The sequence below is a fragment of the Streptopelia decaocto genome (assembly GCF_964273445.1).
Source record: "Streptopelia decaocto genome assembly, chromosome: 4".
NCBI lineage: Eukaryota > Metazoa > Chordata > Aves > Columbiformes > Columbidae > Streptopelia > Streptopelia decaocto.
The window spans coordinates 14,810,835-14,831,018 of record NC_138658.1 but is presented as its reverse complement, the minus strand read 5'-3'; the positions used below and the strand labels follow the sequence as shown (position 1 = coordinate 14,831,018).

The following is a 20,184-nucleotide window of genomic DNA, read 5'->3' as shown; positions in this document are numbered from 1 at the left end:
TTAAATGTATTGAGGAAGATGGATATAAACATGTTGAGTCATGTTGTGTTTTGATCCATTTATATAGGTTATGCAGATACTCTACAGTCCTTGCAGACTGGTGAGGCATGGAGGAATTCCCACTGCACTGCTGGGACATGGAAGAACTCCTGGAGTAAGCCCATGGACTGGTGCTTCACTGCTGCGCTTCAAGATCTTCTCAGAGAACCAACGATGCCTGAAGCCATCACTTTTCCCAAGCAGTTCAAGATGCAGGAAGACTATGCTTTGAACTTGCACTAGATCATTCATGGGAGATTAATTACTTGAAATTTGGCAATTCATGCTTATCCAACGGCACAAATGTGACTGCTGCTGTGAAAATGAGCACAGTTTCCCAGGGGCAAAGCAGTGGTATGCTGGAGTGGAGTCACGGTATTTCTAGGTAACTTATCTGGTGGGGTTTGGTAGGACAAGAGTCTGCAGCCGACTGGGACAGAGAGAAGCCTGAGAGAAACCACACCTAAGCCAGCAGAGTAGGGTGAGCCACCAGAAATGTCTGTTTCTTACCTGTGGTCTTTTGGGCAAACCATACATTGTCTCAAGCCATGACTGCAGACAAAGCTGCTTTTAAGAAAAAATGAGGTCTTGCCTGGTCACTTATGGTTCAAGTAGCAGCTTATATATTTATTATAATTATACACAACCTTGACAATCCATATTGCCATTCAAAAATAAATTGAAGTATTGTCAATATGCACATGGTCTGTCACTAATAAGAATCCCATTTACATACATAGTAAACATTTTGCATACTTAAAACACTGCTTTGAATTCTAACACTCCCATCTCTTCCCTCCCCCCATCCTGTGGAGATATGTTTAGACTATGTAAACAAACTCTTCCAACTATGCAACATTCAGGGAATACCACCTTTTCTATTAATTTAATTTAACCATTTCAGCACTTTGTTGAGATGGCTGGTAGGTATAGCTCTTAATTGCTTTTTGTTTAAAATGACTCATCGTAGATCACATTGCAGTGATTCCTGCTTTTCATTGCTTGATATATTTACTTCTGACCAGGAAGATGGAAAACAGGGTTTAATAACTGTATCAGTTAAGTCACATGAACACATTCCTGTTTTAGTATCCCACAGGGCTGGTAGTCACATGAAGTTGTTTGCACTGGCTATTTACATGTGTATGTAATAGGTGACTGAAATCTAAGACTTGAGCTAAGAGTTAGCTACCACAAACTTTCTCTATCCTACTAACAGTTTGTATTTATACCCCAAGTGTTATCTTGGGAGTTGAAATGAAAATTTACAAGGTAATAACTGCCTTTTGTTAAGCAACATGTGTTTTACTACCTCTTTTGACAGAGCATTTCTGTCTCCTGGTGCCTGAAAGGCGAGAAAACAGCATAACAAAAAAATTCTAAGAGACAACATAATATTCCTCCATCCAGTTAAAGAAAATGCTGATGTAAGCACCGTTAGAGCATGTAGCCACTATACTGAGCCACAACCAAGTGTGGGCATCTGGGCCTCAGTTTAGAAGGGCTCACAGAAGTCAGCATATTGAAGTATTACAGTGTGACACACAAATGAGAACCCTGTTTTGAGGAATGAGGTTCATGCTGAAACTTATCTGTGGGAAATGAATTGAACTTGTTTTCTTATGGCAGCTGGCTAGGTGCTTTGAGCCAGCAAATGCAGCATATTTGTAAAATGGTTTCAAGTTTTTGGAAGCTAGTGTTGGTTAACTGAAAGGCATGGACAACCAGAGCCTTGATAACTGCAAAGATTCCAATGTTTGTTACAACTGTAAAGGTCTCACAATAATGTCAATACTTAGGAAGAAGTTTCCTGCCAGTTCCTTGCCTGTTTCCTGAAATTATACCTAATCCTTACAGTGAAAAATCCCACTGAATTACAGAGTATTTGAGAACAGTAACAGGAAGAATCTATAGCAGAGACTGGAGTTCAGCACACTGAGATGACTTAGAAACATACGAAATACTTTCCAATGCTGGAGATACAAAGGAATCTTACCAACAGAGAGACTGGGTGCTTTAGATTAACAGCTTTCACTTTTAAGCAGAAGAATAAAACACTTCATAGTGCCCACTGCAGCAGCGGTACCCTCTGAGTGCCCACAAGCCTACACAACTCCACAGCTGCAGGCCTGTCTGCTTCAGCAGCAACTCAGCAGCTCCCTGAGCGGGCAGCCATACCCAGCACACAAGGGCACCTTCTCCCTCATTCTGCCAAGCTGTCCTGTGAAGCCGGTATGGTAACACTAGTCAGGTGCTTCACTTAAACAGCTTGGAGGACTCAGGATCTCAGGATCCAACTGCCTACTCTAAGTTTTGCAAGCATGCCCCAAAGGCAATATTTAAACAGGGAAAGAGGGACACTGCCAGAAGCAAAGGAGGGAGAGGATTCTTCATTCAAATTCAGACCAAACAAGGCAGGCAGCTGTTATTTTATCATCTAGCTCCCTTGTCAGTTGAAAGAAAGAGGAGTATAGAAGTTTAACTTCAAGGGATTGTTAAAAAATCGGAATGAAGTTCAAAGAAAATCCTGAATCTTAACCAGTGTAATAAATGATGTGGAAAGGAAGCCACGAATCTGTTGTAAAGCAGCTAGCACCAACTTGGTTTAGTAAAGCAAACTGATTTGAAAGCCATTTCTTGAGCAAGTTCATTAATGTTCAAAACAGGAGGGAATCTGTGCTTTTTAAAGGAAAGAAGAAAGGTGTTACTGGTAAAATACAAGTATTTATGCGGTTTTGTAACTGAACTTTTTATGTAGAAGTTGTAGACTGTGATTAACAAGACTTTAAAATAACCCACAACCACAAACCACCACCCCACAACTCTACTGCCTTTACAAAAATAGCATGGCTTCCTGTTTTCTTTTTTTCTTTTTTTGTGAGATGGAGGAAACATTTTCAAACATGAGAAATGTATCTTGCCCTCAATAGAAAGTCTCAAAGATGATGTTAGCAATGAACACCTGCTTTTAAAAATATACCAGATGCATAGTAGCATACTACTGTTGGTACCTTAGCAACACTTATGTTGCAAGATGCTCATTCTGGTGCTGTCAGGGATAACTCGCTTGAGTCCAATACACAAAACCTCATCTTCAAGTTTTGCATAGTTTATGTAAGTACTTGAGAACCTTTAATCTGTGTCCTGGTAAAATGTCCTCTTTGTAACAGAAAACAGATTACATCTTAAGTCATACACTCACACATTCAGGTGAAGCTCACTACAGAAAGATCAGTGTTGCCCTCCAAATGGGATTCTTAACAAGCAGTGTGCTATCAGCAACCAGCTGCTGTCTGCAGTCTTTGGACAGCATTCCTTTTCACCAGGGATCTAGAGACAGAGCAGATGCACAGCAAAAAAACCCCACCCTATTCTAGTAAGAAAACCTTACTACAATTGCTTGTCTTAACCATATGTGCCTTTACAATTGCTATATTAAGCTGCTGTAGAATTATTCCAGCCTTTATGCATAATAGCCTGAAACATTTGTAATGTAATATTCAACATTTGATGACAATAAGCAGAAGATTTTCTGTTCTTACACATGACCTTTTAGCTATTGACGAGCTTACACTGGAGTGTAAGTGTTTGAGCTCTTCTGCCAGGTATCAGAAGTCTAACACACAAAGTAACACGTAGATGGGTTTTAGGAAGCCAATACTTAAAGATGCTACTCATTACATTGCCGTGGTAAAGCCATTTAAGATATTAATGATGTTAAAGTCTATGGGACCAAAGCTAGTTCAGTCCTGTCCCAACTTTGACTCAGGACAGCTGACACCGGAAGTGCAGTCACCCCCTCCATACCAAAGATGCGTGGCTACAGGAGCAGAATTCAAGACTGAGGTTGCTGAGTAGCTGCAGCTCTCTTCAAGGTCACTCAGTTTTTGTTCAAGGGCTTTGAATATGTAAACTCAAGATGCGAACCATCCACAATTGATTGTATAAAGGAGGAGCAGCAGGGCAAAATGAAGTACGTGCATCTCCATGACTTGATGTCAGTCATGAAGATGCAGTTCTAGCACTCGAGCTAGTTTGTATGCAGCTGTAAATGCTGCTTCCTTTTCATGTGAAGATGTGCAAGTACATTTCACCTCTATCAACTACAGCTTGGGTCACAGAATCTCTCTGTAGCATGAACAGCAGTAGAACATGGAGGGCATGGCTGGAGATAAAATGGCTGTCAGAGACAAACAAGAGCATGACCCTTCACTTGTTTACAACAGCACCAAGCTGCTACAGGAGAACTGCTGCAGGAGTGCCCAATTAACACCTGAACACCTAGACGCATTTCTACAATGAAGCTCAAGTCACTGAAGAGGTACACTGCAACTAATCTCAGTCTCTTATGCTAACTATGAAAAGTGGTTTCTTAGGTCAAGAGTAGCCTACTCTGGTAGTAGAAGAGTTGTTTCAAGTCAAAAGAAGAGTGACTTGCTCTGGCAAGTGCTACAGTATCTCCATGACTGACAGAAGCATTCAGAAAATATGAACATACACTGGACTGTGACAATGTCTAAGATGCATCAAAGAAGATAGTGACTCAACTGTGTAATACGTTATAGACACTTTCATTAGATCAAGTAAATGACCAAAGATTAATTAGTAAGCTATGCAAGTTCATCAAGTAGATTCCGTCTTTGGGATAATAATATCCAGTTTGTTTTGTAAGCTCTTTTGTTTAGATCCTTGACCAAAAGGTTTACATGCAGGGTACCAAGGCTTAAGTAAGCTTTCAGTATTTCTTTCAAGTTTGTAAGAAACAACATTTAAGCAACCTGAAAAATCAGGGTGCCAATATCCAGCTCGCACAGCAGTTTGTTGTTTTTCCTCTGCAGCATGTGACAAAGCTGTAGATTTCATTCAAAACTAAAGTGGAAATAGTAATATGTGCACCAAGACATTTTCAAGGGAAAGTTATGCAACAGTCCTTGTACATCCTACCGCTCCATACTATGATCATTAGCATCATCCTATAAGCACAGTACGTTATGTACAGCAGTGTGCACTGAGACTGTTCACTTAATCTCAGCACTTGGCAGAGCCATTACGCTAGCATTCTGTAACTACGATTGTTAGTGGTATGGGAATCTAAAAATTGTTTAAGCTTGTATTATTCAGTTTATATGAAAAAGACAGTACAATTCTCATGGTACATCAACAAGATGGACTAGTATGCCAACTAACCTATTTCAATATTTAAATTATAACAATACAATAACTAGAAAAGGTCAGTGCTTCAAGTGACAAGTTTTGCCACTTCAATTCCAATATTTTTCCAAAATAAAGATGCAATTAGATCTACACTTGAGCATCAGTAGTGCAATACAGTATCCTTTCCTGAATAAAGGAGCTGAGGTTTATCCACAATAAAAGCTTTAAATAAGGTAGATTGTTGCCATTTATATATCAATTCTGTAGGTTTGATATAAAATATATTGGGAAAGCTTAAACTGACGTATACAATCTACATTTGGCTAAAGCTCCACGTAAGCAGCATCAGTGGAAATGAACATCAGAGGTGTACTTGATATAAAACACTTTCAAAACTACTCAGCAACAAATGACAGAAGGTTGGCTAAGAATAACTGAACATCTGAGACAAAAAGAATGGACCCTGTGGTTACTTGCACTATTTTAATTAAGTATAACAAATGCAAGATTTAGTCCACTTCCATTTCTCCAGGTGGTTTGGTCTGCTGAGAATTGTCCTTCGCTGGTTCAGGTTTTGTTTCAGTACCACTCTGTCCATTCACTGGTCCATTGTGTTCCCCGCTAGCTTTTGCCTGCCCATCATTGGGAGGTTCTATCTTCGGTTTGGGCTTGTATATAATAGGATTACAGTAGCTATCCAATTCCTAGTTGTAACAGAAGTGAGAGAACAAGTTCATTTGGTTGCACAGTAATCACATTAAAGTAGAATGTCTCAAATTTGTTTCAGGTTCATAATGACCTAGAATTTAATCTTCAAGGCCTCGACTTTTCAATTCTGTCAAGTCTAGAAATGTAAAATATAACCTTGTACTAGCTAAAGAGCTTTCCAATCTGTTAAAAGCCTACACGGTAATCCATTTTCTAGCAAGCCTGGTGCTGTAACTCAGGGTATTTTAAAAAGGGTTATTCAGGGGCTCTGCTGTAAATCAAGAGCCAGACCTGAACACTGATAAAACTGCTGATCCCTCTGTATGGATCTTTACATAGAACATATTAGACCTGCAGAGTGTTCAAGCTATCTCAATACAGAGCTCAAAAACTTGTTAAAGAAAACCCCAAAATTCTGTTAAAGAAAAACTAAATAGAATGGAACATGTACTTTTTTCTTTACCTTAGATTTTGTCAATATTTCTGCCACTTTGACAACTGGATCCTGAGTTAGACTTAGTTTATTCTGAGCATTCATTTTGCTGTTCAACCAATTCATAGCCTCAGTAACATATTTTTCAACTTTTTCCATCTCAGCAGGATCTAGGTGATCGTATTTTTCATCCTACAGAGAGAGATATTTGTATCATCAATTAATATTTGCTTCTCACCCAATTAGGAATCTCATGGACACATAATAAATAGGATAACATTGCTACAACCCACTAGAAATATTTTAACAAGCATTTAGTATGAAGAATGTAGAACAAGACAGGACATTGTTTTTCGACATGTGAAATTTTGATCTTAAGCACCCAGTGCTGAAGCATAGGTTAGGAATGAAGTTGCAAGAAAAAAAACACCCGAGATTCACTGTAGTTTGAGTAAGTAACCCCAACAGATAGTAAGTTACAGGAACAATGGTAACAGCCGTAACTTGAGATAGCCATTTCAAGTGGTATAGGTCATCATAAAAAAGTAACCATGATTAATTAATCTTCTCATGAAAAAAACATTTTTGCTTGCAATCCAGAACAGTTTTAGAAGTTCTCAGGAGTAGAAGCAAAACAGGCATTTGAAAACAGCTTAACAAAGAATCCCATAGGATTTATTTTTAAACACAAAAAACCCTCAAAACCAAAATTAAAACACCCTTAATAGTTCATTCCCTAAATAATTTCCTTCTACCTTATTTTTGTATGCTTCTACTGCTTTCATAAGGAGCTGGATCTTCTTTCCCAGTTCATTTAAAACTTTTGGTCTCTCTTCATGTTCCATGTATCTTTCCTGAATAGGCTGTCCAAATTTCTGGAAACATAAGCACAAAGATCCTGACAAAATACCAGTTTACTTTAGTCTGATCTAAGAATAAAATGTGGCATTGGAAGGGAATCTGCCTATCACTCCTTTACCCGCTCATTCAAGAGCTTAATCTCTGCATTTTGCTTTAGTACAACAACAACAAAAAAAACAAACCTCTGAAGTTTAAACACAGGAATAGCGCTCTGCCTGTATTAGGCTTAGCATTTTGCCATTATTTTCAGCAAAAAGAGCATTTGGAACAATGCACTCGGAAGAGAAACAAGACAGGATTTACATGGATGGTTTAATTTTAAAGTAGGTCACCTGAAAACTTTCCTTCTATCTATTGTCCATTTTCTCCTTGTTTTGACTACTGGTATCTAGGCAAGGCAGCAGTTGCCAGAATCGACACTGCTGTCTCCATCAGTTGACACCCACCCAAGAAAATCTGACTTGAGAGAAAAACAGCTGGAGCCCGAGAACTAGAGATGTACTCAAAACGTATGACAAACCAAGTAGCTAGTCATTCGTCAGAATCCACATCTTCCCATGAGATTACCTAAGTATTTTAGGGTTTCTCATTCCTAATCATGATACAGTGGAATGTGCTGTTAAAGCACTCTTCAGCCTTTATCATTAGACCAAAAATTCAGTTTTATGATACAGCTAATAGAACACCACTGAAAACGGGAAAACCAGAGCACCTATTCTGGAGTGTAATTCTGAATACCTGGGAAAGCAGTCACAAACTCCTCAACAGCCTCTTTCAGATTGTAACAAGACTGTCAGAAAATTCCCACAGCAATTAATTTTACTGTCACTAGTGACAGTCTAGTCTAATTTTGACTGTTTTCAAATTAGGAGCACAACTGACATTAAAACAAACTGTATTTCTAGTTCTAAATATTATGTTCATTTCATAACTAAACCACATCAAGATACAATCTGGATGCCCATACTTAAAAGTTAATTGATTAAAAAACCCTCACACCTGGGTATGCACATATACAGCCCTCATTAAAACAGCCTTGCCTACTTTAGCCATGTACACTTATATAAACATCCCCACCTCCAAACACATGTATGATTTTTCTAGAAAGTAACTGAAAGCCTTACTCTTAATTCCTGAAGCTTATCCATGTATACTTGTTTTGGCTGGTCCTCTCCATCTTCATAAAGCCAGTTTTCTGTGTCCTCCAACATCAAGGTCAGCTTGTTTGAATCCTGTGAAGTAAGTCAGGGATACACTCTACTTGCGAACAGAACATGACAAATGAGACTTCTCCCCCAACGCAGGAAGAAACCCCCCTACTCAAAAACGACTGTTTATAGTCAGTTTAAAACATTCCAAGTGATAGTGAAGGAAGACAGTAATTAACAGACTTAAAAGCCAAGATTTTACAGAACGAGGCAGGAGAGCCCTACTCATCTGGTTTGCAGGTGAATTTTATGGGAGTTACATAGCTTCAGAATTCATTTTATAAGAAAGCATATGAATCTCTTAATAACATTCTTGTATATTATCTTTACGTGGAAAGTTTTGCTTCTCAGGTTCTCTGATAGCAGGATGGAAGAAGAGACAAATTTGGATAACAATAGATATAGTTGAAGTGAGAATTGTTTTAATTTGACTCTATTTGCTATAAACAAAGATTTTACCTTTAGTTATTCAGAAATAAAGATATTATCTATCTCCTAAACTCATGTAAGAGATTACTTTGAAATTGGTATGCAAAAGGCAGCCTCATACCCTTGAGTTTATATTGGAAAGGCATCTGTAGTGAGTTACTGGGTTGATGACCTGGTAATCCAGAGACCAGACCTTAAAACACTGCTGCTGGACATCTGTTGTTTCAACTACTCAATGACTGTAAACCAGCCACTTCAGATGGCTGCTACAGAGAAATTATGATAGGACAAGTGTTCTTCCAGTACTGCTTTTGCAAAAGCACAGTGTGCAGCTTTATTCATCACCTTTTACTTGGACTTCAACAGCATGCTGAGATCAAAATACTTTTAAGGAGGAAACAAATCATGTTTCTAAGTTAATGAAATCAGACAGTAAGACACAGCACTACCAGTACTCCATTTCTGCTAATTTTCGTTTTGTTCTCGCCTGTTCATGCCATTTAGAAGCTCTTGGTGATCTGTCCCACCTTCCTACTCCCACCACAGGATTTTTCTTTTATACCCGCATCTGGAATCTTTCCTTGCCACTGAGAAGCTTCTTAGACAACACAGAACTCTGCATTCTTGCATGTCACATGCCAGGTGTAAGTGTAGTTTGAACTTCACTTCTGTGAAGTTAATATATTTCATATTCCTAAACAAGCCCAAGAGACCCCTGCCACCTCCACATAACCCACACTCAATACTTATAAATACAAAGGAATTTATCCCAACAGCTAAAACACATAGCCCAGTCTTACTTCTTCAGTGATGAATTTCTCGAAAACTCCACACAGTTTGTCTCTGAAGTCATACACATATTCTTCAACAGCATTCTTAGCATCGTTTCTTTCTTTCTCAAGCTTGTCTTGCATCATCATCTTCCCCTGGGGTGGAGAAAAGCTTTTTTAAAACTAAAAGCATTTCAAGTGTCGAACTTAGGCATTACTACCTTGAAACTGTACCACAGAACTCTGCAGAAGCCTGATAATTCACAATTACTGATTAAAATTATCTTCACTGCAGGCAGAACTGGAATGGGAGGAAAAATGAGTTCATGTTTGGAAGCTGTTTGGCAAGTGCTTCAATGTAAATCAATCAGGTATCGATTACAATCTGATCAGGTCAGACAGGACTAGAAGACAAGTCTTGACTCTGGTTTGGAAGTCACTCTGAATCATTCTGCCCTACGAATATTATTTCCTATTTTATTTTTCAGACTGACCATCTTTCACAGAGAAGCTTATGCTGGTAGGATCTTCACAGACATAATACATAGAAAGTTCAGAAAGGAACCTGCCTTTCAGCAGGTTTTCCACATGTTATAGTACTTCCCTGCTGATGTAGGGCTTGAAGGGCAAAAATGTGATGTAACTAAGGACATAACTTTTGTAAAGCACCAAAAGATGTGCAAACTGCTACTCCAGACCAGGCTCAGGTCAGTCAGTAACAACTGGCATTCCTGTAACACACTGTGCAGCCTTGACTGGCAGTCCTGGGCACTTCCTGACTAAGAAAGGAACTGATACTTCAGCTAAAACAGGCTGATAGGTCAAAGTCATGAGATGTAGGTAGTTAAGTCTAGTGAAATAAGATTCACCTCACCAAAAAAACCCCAACTAAAACAAACCCCCTTACAATTAAGGACAAACCCCCCAGAAATTCTAAATTAGATGGTAAGTTAATGGTTGCAAATACTTTCTAGATAATTATTTACAGTGACATTAATTTGAGTGGTCATCTATTTATGCTGCTTACCTCATTTTCTATATAGCAATTGATAAGATCTTGTCCCAGTTGTCTATAGAGGCTTGCCTGTATAGGTAGGTCAATACTCTTAACTTTTGTTTTAGCCTTTGGTTGGGCTGGATGATCCTGCTTGTCTCCAAAAGCAGCCTATAAAGAGATGTACACTATCAAGAAACTTTCAAGAATATTACTACAAAAAAGAGAGACAAATGAAACTAGCAAGGCAGCTACATATTAACCATATGTAAATGAAGAAACAAATTATTCCTCTACTATTCAGAATCACCACTACCTTAGTTATGAACCAAACAGGTGAAATTTAATTTCTTTAAACATAATGTGAAGAGCTGTTGAGAAAACTTGTTCAAAAGACAAAGACACTACATATTCTTCTTCATAATGTTTTCAAGTTTCCCTAGATTCCATCTTCACTATAAAACTGTGTTAAATAACAGAAACTTACTTCAAAGTCTTAATCATAGTGTAATATGTTGGTAATGAAAGTGCTAAGGTAGAATTCCTAACTTAACCATTGCAATAGGGCTGTACTCCTCCAAATACAGTCTCATGTATTGCAACTAGGAAGATAAATAGCTTTGAGAGTACTGGGCCAAGTCTAAGGGAAGCAGCGTTACATTTCTGTACCAATACTGAATACAAACTTTTGTTTCGGTTCCTGCATTTTCAGTTTCCTCCTCGGCTTGGTTCTGTTGTTCAGCTTGACTTTTCTGAATACCTTCATCTTGATCAACCTGCATTTTATCCTAGAAAAAGAGTTACATAACTGAATACATAGATTTGCCATGAGATTTAAGACTGACATTCATTACAGTACCTCACAGATAATATATGGAATTAAGAATCAATCTTAAGGATTTTTGATTCACCATGTTTAAACAGTTATTTTGATATACTACATCTATTCATAGCTTTCTCAAATTAAATGGAAATTCTATTCTGCCTGTCCCCCTTGAAGTAATTATGATGTTGCAGTCTGTCCCCTGTACAGAATTACACTAAGCCCTGCAAATACTCCCTTCATTTTCCATTAGAAATAAATACATCCAAAATGTATGCAAAGAGCATTCTAGAAACAGACCACCAACAACACAGGCAACAACAATACTTTCTCTATGGAACAGCCAGAACTTTGACCTCATACACCTAAACTTCAAAGTTCATAATCCAAAGCAGAAGTAATTTAGTCATTGTTAATTGTTACCTACACCTGTCTCGTAAGACCATGAAAATCAGTTTCTGCAGTAGCCTCTTGGAGCACATTACCAACTGTCTTCCCTCCCTGCCCCCTGAAATTAAGGAGGTTTCACTTTTATTTATCTGTAGTTCACCTGTGCCTTATTCTAAATTTAAGGATCTCAAAGACATCACTAATTACTAGTGCTGATTGCTTGATTTAGCTTAAGAAACACAATTCCCTGTTGTCATTGCAAAAAGCTTTTAATAACATAGTAACGGGTACATCTAGAGTTTTCAGAATGATTCTAATATTTTGTTGTCCAGAGCACCAATAAACAATGAGCTATAGCTGAGGTCTGAAAGGTCTAAGATTACTTCTATTTCAAGGAATTAAGATTCCCAGATTCAAAAACTACATATTCATGTAAAATAATTTATTGCTAGTTCTGCAAAGTACAAGAAAAAATATTTAAGGATTTCAAACTCCAGCACAGGTACATATGCAGTTTATCTATATTAATTGATTTTGCAAGTTTTTAACAATAAAAGTTGAAAACAAGAAGGCTACTTTTACTAAATTTAAGTTTTGTCTCTTCAGAGTAGAAAAAAACAAACATCCCCATTTACTGTTCTTACTGTTCACACAGAAAAGGCAACAACTGGAAGCAACTGTTTTGCCTACACAAAAAAGCTAGAGGGGGAAATACTACATATATACACCACAAACCTCCTCCTCCGAGTAGACAGTATCATCCTCAATAATGAAAGGTGATTGCTGACAAGCACCATTGCAAAACAGAAGACGTGTTAGATGAATGGAAATGTGATAAATGGAAAGCCTGAGCATGGAAGTGGTTACTTTTGTACCAAACACTGTGTACTAGTCTTAGTAACCTCCACATGCAGTACACTTATTACACTAGCTGCCAACTATGTCACTTTTAACCACTTTTCACTTGTGTACCACTACCAGATGCAGAGCAGTAGTCCACAAGGAACTGCATCATGACTGGCATTTCAAACACACTCAAATTCCTGGAAAGCAGCTAATATTTATGGAGTTGTTTATATCAATTATGTAATGCTGTGTATTTGCTCTAGTTCCTGTGGCATATTCAACTGAAGTGGGGAAAGCTGAAGACAAATTTTAAGAGATAATGACAAGAAATGCATTCACCTCTTCGTCTAAATAAAGCTGCTGAGTGTTTGCTGTCTGTCCAGCCTTACTCCCTAAGGAAACCCTGCCTCAGTATGTCCAACTGCCTGTGGGACTGGTCAGCCTGCTGAGCAGTTTGCAGTCTCAGAAAGACATACCACAGTATCAAATGGAGCTGCTGCACCTCACTACTCTCAGCAAATCTACGTCTGGTACACAGGGCACTATCAAGAAAGTTGATCCTCCTCACACTAGAATGAGAGAATTGATGGGTAGAATACTGTGAGCCAGCACTAAGGATCTGTAGTACTTTAATACACTGGCCAACAATGACATAAGGAAGTAAAAAATGTTCTTTTCTCAGTATTAATGACAAGGCTGCTGCACATTTATTTCCAGTAATTCTCCCCTATGGACTTACAAGCCAGTTTGTAATGATTACCAGCACTGAAGCAGATCAAGAAATGTCTTAGTGAAAGAATGTTTATGAAACAAAGAAATACCATGGATTTTTTGCTCCACGAAAATATAGTACTTGAGGAAAAACAAACCTTTAGAACTAATTTGTTGACAGTTCTCATTAAATATTGTTGCAATTTGATATTAATAGCAACACTAGATAATGCTAATACTAGTAGAGATGCTAAAAAACAATGAAAATTATTCTTTTTCCTTAGAATCTGTTTTTATAATTTTTTTCCTCAGTGCCACATGTCACCAGTACTTTAATAATAAACAGACATGAAGAAATGTGTTACATAACTAGAAATAATTTAAGGGTGGAGAAACAGTAAGTGTAAAAAGCTATACACCATGATTTAATCTCCAATTATTGGCTCTCTTGTCAGAGTTACAAGGGGTGTAGATATTTACAAGTTCACATACCAGCTCATCATCTCTGCCTTGGTTCTTGCTTGATGATTCAGTGTCCATAGGTGCGTCACTGTGATCTCCTTCTATGTGCTGCTTCTCTATTATAGAGGCATTAGCCACACTGAAAAGGCCGTGAATATTGACACGCACTTTAACCTTCACTTTGGAATTGTCACCATCGTGTTGGGGACCAACATTTTGAATAGTGAAACGCCCTTGAAAAAACAGGGTGTTAATAGTTGTTCCAAGAAAAAAGTGAAAGAAGAAAACAACAAATAAAATACATTCCTTGAAGGGTGTTAATTTCAATAGTAACTTTATACAATTTAAGTCAAATCTCTGGAAACTTCCTACTTAGCTGTCATTTCTACAGAGAAAGCTGCAGCTAGATAACCTAAAATCTGGTTCCCCAATTATCATCAGTGAACTGGTAATTAACAAGATGGTTTTGCTTTATCTGTATTTCATAAAAAAAAAAAATCCCCAAACAAGATAACACTTAATTAGGTGTTCTCTGTTGCCTTCTCTAATCATCACACTAGAGAAATTGCTCTGCGATTCATCTCAAATGGTTCCCTTTATCCCTAAAGATGACAGACTCCTTCCATAGACAACTAAATAGGTAGCACCAAGTTTATATCCAATTCCTAAATCAATAAACAAAACTGTAAATTAGTAGACTTCTCAGAGTCTCTAGTAACTGCAAGTAAGGTAATATTAGCTACCAGGAAACTTATTCATGCCATCTAATACGTTAGACTCCTACAGACGCTTACATTCAGGATATGCCTATTCTGTATGTTGTTAGATTAACAGAAAAATACAGATGAATACCAGGAAACTGTCTAGTGCTAACAGCTCCTTTGATCAAATCTCTTTGAAAAATCCAGGCTAGCACCTTTTAGAGAGGTTGAAAGAACCAGACAATATAGCACTAAAAATCTTTGTACCGCCTTTTTTAAAGTGAAGACTGATACAAAGAAGAAACAAAATTTCTAGTAAGTGCCAAAAGACATTCATGCTGTTTGATTACCCCACCTAAACCAAGATCATGTGGAACCTTTCTAAAGAACCTTGGCTTTCCTATAACCTTGGAAATATAGAAGTAACATCTTCAAAAAAAAAAAAAAAAAAAGAGAACCACTTTTGCCATAGTCAAGAGGAGTAGGGTATAGGGCTTTTATTCACATGTTCTTACCTATTCTGGAATCAGGATAAGGCACTTCATGTGGCTGGGTATAGTAAGCTTCTAGGTCAAAAGGCTCTTTCTTGTGAAAAGTAATTACTTTTGAGAATGGAGCAGCATGGTTCTTACTGAAGACTTCACATTCCCTAAAGCAATAAAATATTAACAAAGATTAAACCACTGAACATAACAGATAATCAAAATCAAGGTATGCTAATGATCAGCAGCTGTGCTAACCAAGCAGCTAAGTAAACTAGTTGAAGTCTGTTTATGACAAGAGTTCCAGGTTGAAGGCCTACAAGTCTCAAAGCTGGACTACAGATTCCATGTCACACTTACAAAAAAAGGAAGCAACTTCACACAAACATTTTTTAATTAAACATATTTCTAATTAAGCAGTAATCGGAAATCAAGAGGTATAATGCAAAAAAATTATAACTGTTGGAGTGGGTGACAGCTTCAAAGTCTGAAGCCTAGTCTTTCCCATAGCTTAACATTTTTCTTTACATACACATACAAACAGACACTTTTTATTAGGCACCATACAACTTACCCTGTTCCTTCTTCGTAAGATGATTTCCATCTTAATGTTACAGAATAAGGAACAACATCTGTGATGGAAAATTCACGCACTTTAAAAGCCGGAGAAAGAATTGCACACTAGAAAGCAAAAAATGAAATTTCATTATATCCATGTAGTCAAATAAATAACAAGGTACAATACTAAATACTTCAGTGCAAAAAGGCTGTGATTCCTATAGGTCACACAGAGGTCCTGCTTACTGCAGAACTTTAAGAGAAACTTCCCGTGCTTCGCAGAAGGTTAATTAAACTGAAAGACTTAATTAAGGTAATAACAGATGCTACTTCCCTAGTGACTGTCAGTAAAGGCAGCCACCAAAGCTTTCAAATGATTCCACAGAAGTGGAACAGTGCTATGTGGTTTATCAAATTTAACAGGCCTCTCACAAGACCATCCTTCTAAGATCACTCAGTGGCAAATTACCAGATAAAATACAATAGTTTCTGACATCGTCACTGTCACCAAATGGTAAAAGAGCAAGTAAGACTCTACATCTTGTTTCAACTATAGTACCTTTTGTTTTTGGTTAGTTGTATTTCATTAGTACATGAAGTTAAATAAGCAATACTGAAGTTTAATTTCAATAACCATACCTGCAAGGCACAGCCTCTTGCAACAGCTTCATCAGCATTTAGTGTGGTGCTTATTTCTTTACAGAAAAAGTTAGAGATCTGTTCCTTCACTGCTGGAATTCTAGTAGCCCCACCTACTATTTCTATACTGTAGATATCTTCACGCTGAAGTTCTAGAAGAGAGAGTGCATGGCCTTAAGTTACCATCAAGATAGCAAAGCTGTCTTTGGACAACAACAACAGAGGTCCCTTATTATCTAGACAGAGACAAGCACTGAATATATTCAATGGCTGACATGATCTTTAAAATCAGCTTTGTCACGATGTGCCTTACTCAAAATCTCTGTCCCTCCTGTAGGCTACCAAGTTTTCTAGTTACATAGTCCTGAAAAATGCAGAAGCCAAGCATAAATGAGGACAGCTGTTCTCTGAAATGCACTGTCCATGTGCATCCCCTCTCTGACACGTGTAAACTCAAGGGTGTGCAACTGGGTTTTCTTTGGCAGCGCTGCACTACTGGACAATGCCTCACTCCTCATAAACAAGAACAAAATGAATCCCAAATATACTTCATCTTTGGTTTAATTTTGTTTTCCAATAAAGAAAAGCAAACCCCTTAACTAAAAATACATAATATTAGACTGTGCTCGCAGGGTAACTTTTTAATTCTGGATTCAAGATACAACTGTCAGTCCTTGAACAGTTCTGCCCAGCACTTATTCAGGTTCTTACTTCCTGGTTTAGTTATCTAGCCAAGACACAAGGTAAGCAGAAATTTTTTCTTTCTTTTAGTTGAAGATGCTGTAGTTAAGGCTAAAACCTTTTCCTGGCAAAGTCTAATTCTCTCCTTTATACTACATTAGGCAAAAAAAAAAAAAAGAAAAAAAGGTTATTTGCACATGCTTCAGATAATTTAAGGATATACTGCCAAATTCTCAGGTCAGTGAGGACATGTATGTATCACATATGGAACAGGTTGGCCAGACAGTTGGAGTAAAGAATAATAGTTTTTCCCATTATGGTTTTGGTTTGGTTGGTTTACATTTATTTTTTAAAATAATCTTTCATAGGGCCAACCTTTTCCATTATGCAGGGTGAATGAGGGTCAATAAATCAGGGTTGCAAAGTGACAGGTGCGCTAAATGAGGCAGGAATGGAATCATGCATATATGACAAGCATATGAATGGAACTTACATTTAACTTTTCAGTACTTAGCTTTGCAATTCTAATAAATACAAAAATATATTAAAAAGATAATCATTAAAGAGATCTAGGATAACTGAATTACTAGTTACTTTCTTGAACCAAAAATAATACCTAAATTAACTCCTACTTACTAGCTTGTTCCATGGCTGCTCTCAGAGGAGGCTCCACTCTGGCCAGCAGGGCAGCACACAACTGCTCAAACTGAGCTCTGCGAACAGGGAAAGCGTTTCATGTCACAGGACAGCACAGAGACCCCACCTCACTGCACTGCAGTGACAATGACGCACAGTACCTGTTCATCTTACTGGAGACATCAAGGTCATTCATGAAGCACTCAATGTTGAGTGGCAGGTCAGAAGCATTTGCACTCATAAGCTTCTTTAGTTTTTCACATTCCTGATACAATCGTAGCAGTGCTCGGGGATTCTCTTTTACATTCAGTTTGTATTTCGTCCTAAATTCTTCAGAGAAGTAGTCTACCAAAGCCTCATCAAAATTCCTGCCACCTAAGAAAGGGTCAAAAGTAGTAGCTAAGACCTGCACAGAAGAGCAGAGATTAAAAAGTTTTTAGATAATGTTTGCTTAGATACAGAGATAGCTTTATACAGACACTGGCTTCAAAAGTTAACAACTTTAAACACAGGTTTGATATAGGAAAATTAGTTTTCTCACAGTTTTCTATGTAGTTGCCCAATAGAACTTAAAAAAAAAAAAAAAAAAATCACTCCTCAATTATTCAGTTTTTGCCCTCCCCAAATAAAATACTATTGCATCAACCATGCTATTTCCTACCATACTGCAGCCCCTACCCAGTTTACTAACTTAAAGACACACTAGGATAGCTATTTTGTCATCCTATTCCTAGTTCTGTGTCATTTACTTAAAACAGAAAAACCTTCTATCATCTTCAGATGACCACATTCTGCTACCAAACAAATACACAAAATCACTCAGCCATCAGCAGCTCAAGGACAAAAATATCCAAACTGGAAGAGAAGACTGTTCTGTTTTACTTCACATCTTATTGAATTTAGATTTTGAACCGTCACAGGCGGAAGAAGAAAAAAATCATAGAGCAATTCAGGACAGTTCAATAACTTCTCACATGCAAGTCAGATACACAACTAAAATGCTTATGAGACTACCAGAAAATGCATATATTTAAGCGATATAACATGGCGTAAAAAACGTGCAATATGCTTAATTGCCAAGTACTTTTCAAAAAACTCTCTGGGATACTTCATTTCTGCATTTTATAAAAATAGATCTGCAAAATAGCTGAAAAATAATAAACATTTTGTATTCTGCATTTAAAAAATATTTGCTATAGACATTTATTTATTCACAAAAAAAAACCCAAATTCCCACAGAACAGTATTTTGAGTATTGTATAATTAAATACTTCAGGTATATGGGATTATACTGTATAACTTCAAATATTACCTTCAGTTTTCCCTTGTTAAAAGCACAGATTGAAACCTGATACGCAGAATGCCCCATATCTACAAAGACGACATTTCTTGGCTTCTCTTCCAAGGCCGGCAGATCTTGCTTATATATCCCATAGGCCAGTGCAACTGAAAAACACCAACCCATGAAGTTAAGGGAAAGCTGTATGCAACTGTAAACACATGGTAAAAGCACTGCAGAAAAAGCCAACAGAAAGACACTACTTGTGGTTCCTCTTTCTAAACATCTCCATTACTCTGCCCAAATAGAACATAAAAGAGTCACAAGTTTCAGACCATAATGAGTTGCTGCGTTCTTTATTGTCATTTTTTACTGTTTCATTTATAGTTTTACTAGTAAGTTACCTCATGTTCATTCATATAATTGACATTTAACTATTCTGTATAACTTAACATCTCTTTCCAACAAGAACTGCATGCTGTGCACCTCCAAAGCACTGAAGTCAGTCATGTATGCGCCATCATAAATTTAAATTTTTAAATCCAGGATTTATAAGACTGATTATTTTTGCGTCTGTTTAAGAATTATTGTTCAAATATAAAGCAGCTCACCACAAACAAAGTTAACAAGTTAAAATCACATTTTTCACTGTCAGTGGAGTAAAGAGATGTCAAGTGAGGGTTTAATGCTCCTAAAGCTTCACCTTGTATTTCAGTTCTGCTTGCAGACAAATTAACATTGTAATTTGTGACATTTCACAGATTAAGCCTCATGCCTATAACTCTCCTTTGAAATGCCTTAATTTCAATATTTTTACCTCAGTTTTGCAAAACTCAAGCATGCTCAAGAGAGAACAAAAATGTTTTAAAGACTATTTTATAAGAAACTAAGATTTCAATGCCAGCACTCATTTGGAAAACTGCTCGAGAGTATAATCAAACAATTTAAATAAAGGAAAAAAATAAGTTACTGGTTTAAACAGCTCCAACTTAATTCCCATGAAGTGTAACATATTTTTATAAACTACCAAGAGTCCACCAAAACCAGAGGAGGGCAGTAAACAAACTACTTCATAGAAAAAACAGTTGTGCCAATGCTACAACTGACATGATTTTCACAAATGTCAACGGTCATTTTCCCACAGACTTACGTTTGACTTGATTTAGATATTTTGAAAAGTCATACAGTTTGTTTCCAAGTATGATCAGCAAGTCTGCTTCCAGAAAAAGTTCCATAAAAATGCAATTTGTGTAGAAGCAGCTTTTAATGCATACATATTATGTAGTTGAAAATGAGAAATCTTTGGATTACACATTTTAAAATTTCCCTTAAATGTATTTAATTTCAAATAAATATTAGCTTATGATAAAAAAGTATTTC

General features: G+C 37.2%; 1 protein-coding gene across 1 annotated transcript in view; it reads right to left on the bottom strand.

The window, feature by feature from the left end:
- Positions 1-639: 639 nt before the first annotated feature.
- Positions 640-20,184, bottom strand: part of HSPA4L (heat shock protein family A (Hsp70) member 4 like) — a 29,191-nt gene continuing 9,646 nt past the window's right edge. The window contains exons 6-19 of the mRNA XM_082050898.1: positions 18,838-18,971; positions 17,687-17,931; positions 17,526-17,602; positions 16,209-16,360; positions 15,586-15,692; positions 15,045-15,178; positions 13,859-14,061; positions 11,283-11,384; positions 10,630-10,767; positions 9,633-9,758; positions 8,320-8,427; positions 7,090-7,209; positions 6,365-6,526; positions 640-5,897 (exon numbers count right to left, since the gene is read on the bottom strand). Coding sequence (XP_081907024.1) covers positions 5,703-5,897; positions 6,365-6,526; positions 7,090-7,209; positions 8,320-8,427; positions 9,633-9,758; positions 10,630-10,767; positions 11,283-11,384; positions 13,859-14,061; positions 15,045-15,178; positions 15,586-15,692; positions 16,209-16,360; positions 17,526-17,602; positions 17,687-17,931; positions 18,838-18,971 — 2,003 coding nt within the window. The 3' untranslated portion in view covers positions 640-5,702. The remainder of the gene's footprint in view (positions 5,898-6,364; positions 6,527-7,089; positions 7,210-8,319; positions 8,428-9,632; positions 9,759-10,629; positions 10,768-11,282; positions 11,385-13,858; positions 14,062-15,044; positions 15,179-15,585; positions 15,693-16,208; positions 16,361-17,525; positions 17,603-17,686; positions 17,932-18,837; positions 18,972-20,184) is intronic.